This window comes from Penaeus vannamei, chromosome 35, assembly GCF_042767895.1.
Source record: "Penaeus vannamei isolate JL-2024 chromosome 35, ASM4276789v1, whole genome shotgun sequence".
Taxonomy (NCBI): domain Eukaryota; kingdom Metazoa; phylum Arthropoda; class Malacostraca; order Decapoda; family Penaeidae; genus Penaeus; species Penaeus vannamei.
In genome coordinates this window covers 14,240,446-14,245,445 of record NC_091583.1, presented here as the reverse complement: position 1 = coordinate 14,245,445, position 5,000 = coordinate 14,240,446, and the positions used below count along the sequence as shown (strand labels likewise).

Below are 5,000 nucleotides of genomic sequence, written 5' to 3'. Positions count from 1 at the left end.
GCAATTTAAAGTAAATCCTTTTATACAGCTATTTTTTTTTAGGTCATTCTCTCTCTCTCTCTCTCTCTCTCTCTCTCTCTCTCTCTCTCTCTCTCTCTCTCTCTCTCTCTCTCTCTCTCTCTTTCTCTCTCTCTCTCTCTCTCTCTCTTTCTATATATCTTTCTATCTATATCTATCTATATCTATCTATCTCGTTCGCTCTACTAATCTATTTATCCACATATCTCTTTTTTTCACGTCCCCCCTCCCCTCTATAACTCTCTCTCTTCCTCTCTCATTATCTCTCTCTACTTTTTTATCAGCTGACTCAGCAATAAAAGAATAAGGTAATAGACACAACGAAGAAAGAAGACGAGTAGCATTAAATTCATAAAATCAAAAATATGATGAAAATAAAATCAATAATGAAAAAGTCATCAGAAACCAGGCATAAACATGAATTAGTTATTACTTTGATTTTTTTTTTTTCTTTTTTGTTAATTCGTCTACTTAAAATGTGCAATAATTAATCAGGTAAGTGCAAGAAACGGTTGCATTAAAATAGACAAAAAAGAATAAACGCGGTAATGCCTAAAATCTTATTAATACCGGTAAGTAAAAGTCTGAATCATTAAAAAAATATATATGCAATAAACATCGACTTTTGTGAATTGCTATCCATTTCTTTCTCTCTCGTTTGTTTTCTTTTTTTTTTCTCTTTCTCCTTGTTTCTCTTCAGGAATTCCGTGTATTTTCCCATTTCCGAACCTTTTTTTCACAGAAAGAACTATAGGAAAGGTGCGTGCAATTGTGCAATAACGAACACACGTAAAAGATGAATCATTCACTGACCTAATATCAACCTTCCTATCCTTAACCTTTGACCCTGTGTTTGACCCCCAGCTGAGATTCTTTTATAAAAAGCTCAGGTGGAGGTCATATAACTAGATCCTAACAAAATATGAAAAAAAAGTATCTTCTATAAATAAAAATATGTATATATATGAATAAATAATTAATAAATAAACTCATGTGTAGTTACCGCAGTGATACTTACTCCATGGCAGGCCGTTCCAATTGGCTGTCAGACCTCGCCATTGGTTTTCTGGAAAGAGAAGAAAAAAATGTTAATAAAAATGCACTTATTATCCTATAGTATACATGTGTAGTTTTTTTTTCTTTCTTTCATTTTTTTTTTGTTCAGAGGAAGACTATTTGGGAGGCAATGAACACCATTTGTTGGTCTTTAGATGATACTATAAGTATACTTTTAGTATCTGGAACAATGTCATTATCTCTAGCCTTCATTAACTGAATAGAATACATAACAATATATATATGTATATATATATATATATATATATATATATATATATATATATATATATATATATATATATATGTGTGTGTGTGTGTGTGTGTGTGTGTGTGTGTGTGTGTGTGTGTGTGTGTGTGTGTGAAAGAGCGAGCGAGCGAGCGAGAGAGAGAGAGAGAGAGAGAGAGAGAGAGAGAGAGAGAGAGAGAGAGAGAGAGAGATAGAGAGAGAGAGAGAGAGAGAGAGAGAGATAGACAGAGAAACAGAGCCGGATAGACAGAAAAACAGAGAAAAAGAAAGAGAAGGAAAAAAAAAAACTACGCACGAGAGAAAAGGAGAAAGAGAAAGAGCAAGTAATTCCAGCTGGAGACAAAGCGAACGAAATCCAATATGGCGTGACTGTGCAAGTAGGGTGTTTGGCGTAGAATTCATCCGTCACAGAATTTACTTTCGAGAAGCATGAAGCTCTGAGTGCTTTCCGGAGGCAGAGATCATGTTGGCGACGTGTCAAGTGAAGGGGCAATGGCGAGGCTCACTTCTTTTTTCTTTCTTTCTTTCTCTCTTTCGTTTTCCTTCTTTGTGAGTTACGGTTGCTAATTTCGATAGCTTTTTTTTATTATTTTGATTATTTTTCGCCTTTCGCGTTTTTTTTTTTTTTTTATTCTATCATTTTTTTTCCATAAGTTGACATTTTTATTTACGTATTCTAAATGCAGATTAGATGGCGAAAGTAGTTTTAAGATCCGTTTTTTTTTTCGAATTACGGATATCAGATTTTGTTTTTCTTTCTTCTCCTTCTTCTTCTATCTATCTATCTTTCCTACGTTAATCTATTTCAGAGCGAGATTCATTTTCTTTTTAAGAGTTTTTGGCAAAGAATGTCAGTCGCTCCCTCATCGCCATAAACCCATTTCCGTGACAAATTGCACTCATGTTTCCTCCTCATGACTCATTAAGTGTGACATGACATCCAGGGTGAATAAGTGAGTAAAATCGCCGCGTGTGAAGGAAGGAAGGAATGGGAGAAAAGGAGAAGAGGGAAATGGGCGAAAGGGGGACATATGGAGAAGGGGGGATAGATAAGTGAGAAGAAAGTAAGGAAGGAGAGAAAGGAGAGGAGGGAAATGTGTGATAAAAGGAGTCTAGAGAGAAGAGGGAATAGATAAGTGAGAAGAAAGTAAGGAAGGAAGGAAGGAATGGGAGAAAGGAGAGGAGGGAAATGTGCGAAAAAAGGGTCTAGGGAGAAGGGGGAATAGATAAGTGAGAATAAAAATAAGAAGGAAGGAAGGAAGAAAAGAAGGTTGGGAAGGAGGGCAAGAGGGCGAAAGAAGGCATAGAAAGAAATGAGGAATAAACACCACACGAGAAGAAAGGAAGAAGGAAGGAAGGGAAAATAGGTTGTAAGGAAGGAATAACGAAAGTTAATAACAAGAATATAAAAAAGTTACTGAAAAAAACGGAACGCACAGGGAATAAGCAAAACAAGCGAAGAAATAAGGGAAAAAAGGACAAAAAACTATCACTAACTGCAGGTGAAGTTGGGTACACAGTTATTACCATAAGTTGCACGAAAGGCAGGTACACCGCCACCTTCGCTTTGCAGACTAGGGTATTGCAACACCTGCAGTATGTACCCCACCATCACCACCGCAGAAAAGGGCATAGGACCATACTTCCCCATCCGGTAGAACAGCATAATTGAACAACGTGAAGGACGTTTGTTCTTGAAATGCATCTACGCTTGTTCATTGTTATAGTTCACTTACTGCATTGTCGTTAGGAATACCACTTGGAGTACCATTGGAAATACCAGTAAGCATACCACTGAGGATGTCGTCTGGGCACTTTGTATCACCACCTCTAAAACTATCAATGATACCATTTTCTAAAACCAACTCTAATGATACCAGAAACACCTCTACACGAGCAGCAACACAGACTCTGACACCGTTTCCAACACCAGTAGCCACACCATCTCCAACACCAGTAGCCACACCATCTCCAACATTGTCAGCAACACCAACACAATCTCACCCACCACCTCCAATACCACAATCCGCCCCACCCCATCCCCCACCCCCAACACCACCATCCCCTCCCCCCAATCCTCATCCCCAACACCCCCATCCCCAACACCCCCACCATCCCCTCCCTCACCCCCATCCCCACCCCCATCCCCACCCCACCCCACCCCCATCCCCACCCCCAACCCCATCCCCACCCCCACCTCCACCACCAACGAATCCCATCCTAGCCCCCGACTCAGCTGCATGTTCCCGTGACCAGCCGTGCGAGAGGGAAGTCCCCGGCCTCACCCCCGGGCAGCCTGTAATCCTCCCATCGAGAAAGCATAACTCAGGGCGACGGTGAATCCTAAATTTCCCGGAGAAGGATCTATATTTTTCCTCCAGACCACCTGTGTGTTCCTGGAAGGTGGGCGACAGTCCAGCATGTGTTTATCGGAAATATTCTAGCTTTATTTCTCACTTTTTCTCTTTACACATGTATACATACATACATACATACATACATACATATATATATATATATATATATATATATATATATATATATATATATATATATATATATATATATACGCATATTTATTTATTTATATGTATATATACCTAAATATACATATGTGTATATATACATATATGTGTGTGTGTGTATATATATATATATATATATATATATATATATATATATATATATATATATATATATATATATATATATACATATATATACATATATATATATATATATATATATATATATATATATATATATATGCATAAACATATATCTGTATCTTTATCTATCTATCTATCTGTCTATCTATATATGTATGTATATATACACAAACACGTATCTTTAGATATATATCTATATCTATCTATTTGGCTGTACACTCAAACATGCAGGTAAACACGCACGGACAATGTGTGTTTGTGTGTGTGCCTATTTGTATAATAATACATATGTGTGTGTGTGTGTGTGTGTACATATATATATACATATAATATATATATATATTTATATATATATATATATATATATATATATATATATATATATATATATATATATATATATATGTATATGTATATATATATATGTATATATACATATATATATATACATACATATATATATATATATATATATATATATATATATATATATATATATATATATACATATATATATAGATATATATACATACATATATATATATATATATATATATATATATATATATATATATATATATATATGTATATATATATATGTATATATATATATATATATATATATATATATATATATATATATATATATATATATATATATATATATATATATCTGTGTATGTGTGTGTGTGTGTGTGTGTAAGCCCGCACAGACACATTCATTCAAGACAATTATATTGATTGCTGAACGCTTAGCAGAAGAGTTCAGCAATACACTATTGAACCAAACAATAAATGCATTAATTCCAAATCATTAAAGAACCGGCGATAATGTGCAACTCAGCGCCCATTCAGGTGTTGCCAAATTCTACTTCAAAGAAAGATAATCAACAGGTAAAATATATTAAAATAAATTTATACATTTTCTTTCCAGGTACTCTTAGAGTATTGAAAAACGTAATAACAATAACGTTAGCCTATTCTTTTCTCCCTCCTTCTCCTCTCCT

The 5,000-nt window shown here is 34.8% G+C and overlaps 1 protein-coding gene across 2 annotated transcripts in view; it reads right to left on the bottom strand.

The window, feature by feature from the left end:
- LOC113819991 (homeobox protein abdominal-A homolog) overlaps positions 1–5,000 on the bottom strand; it is a 204,394-nt gene that overhangs the window by 83,665 nt on the left and 115,729 nt on the right. For both annotated transcript variants that reach the window (XM_070113821.1, XM_070113822.1), the window contains exon 2: positions 1,037–1,084. In XM_070113821.1, coding sequence (XP_069969922.1) covers positions 1,037–1,084 — 48 coding nt within the window. The remainder of the gene's footprint in view (positions 1–1,036; positions 1,085–5,000) is intronic.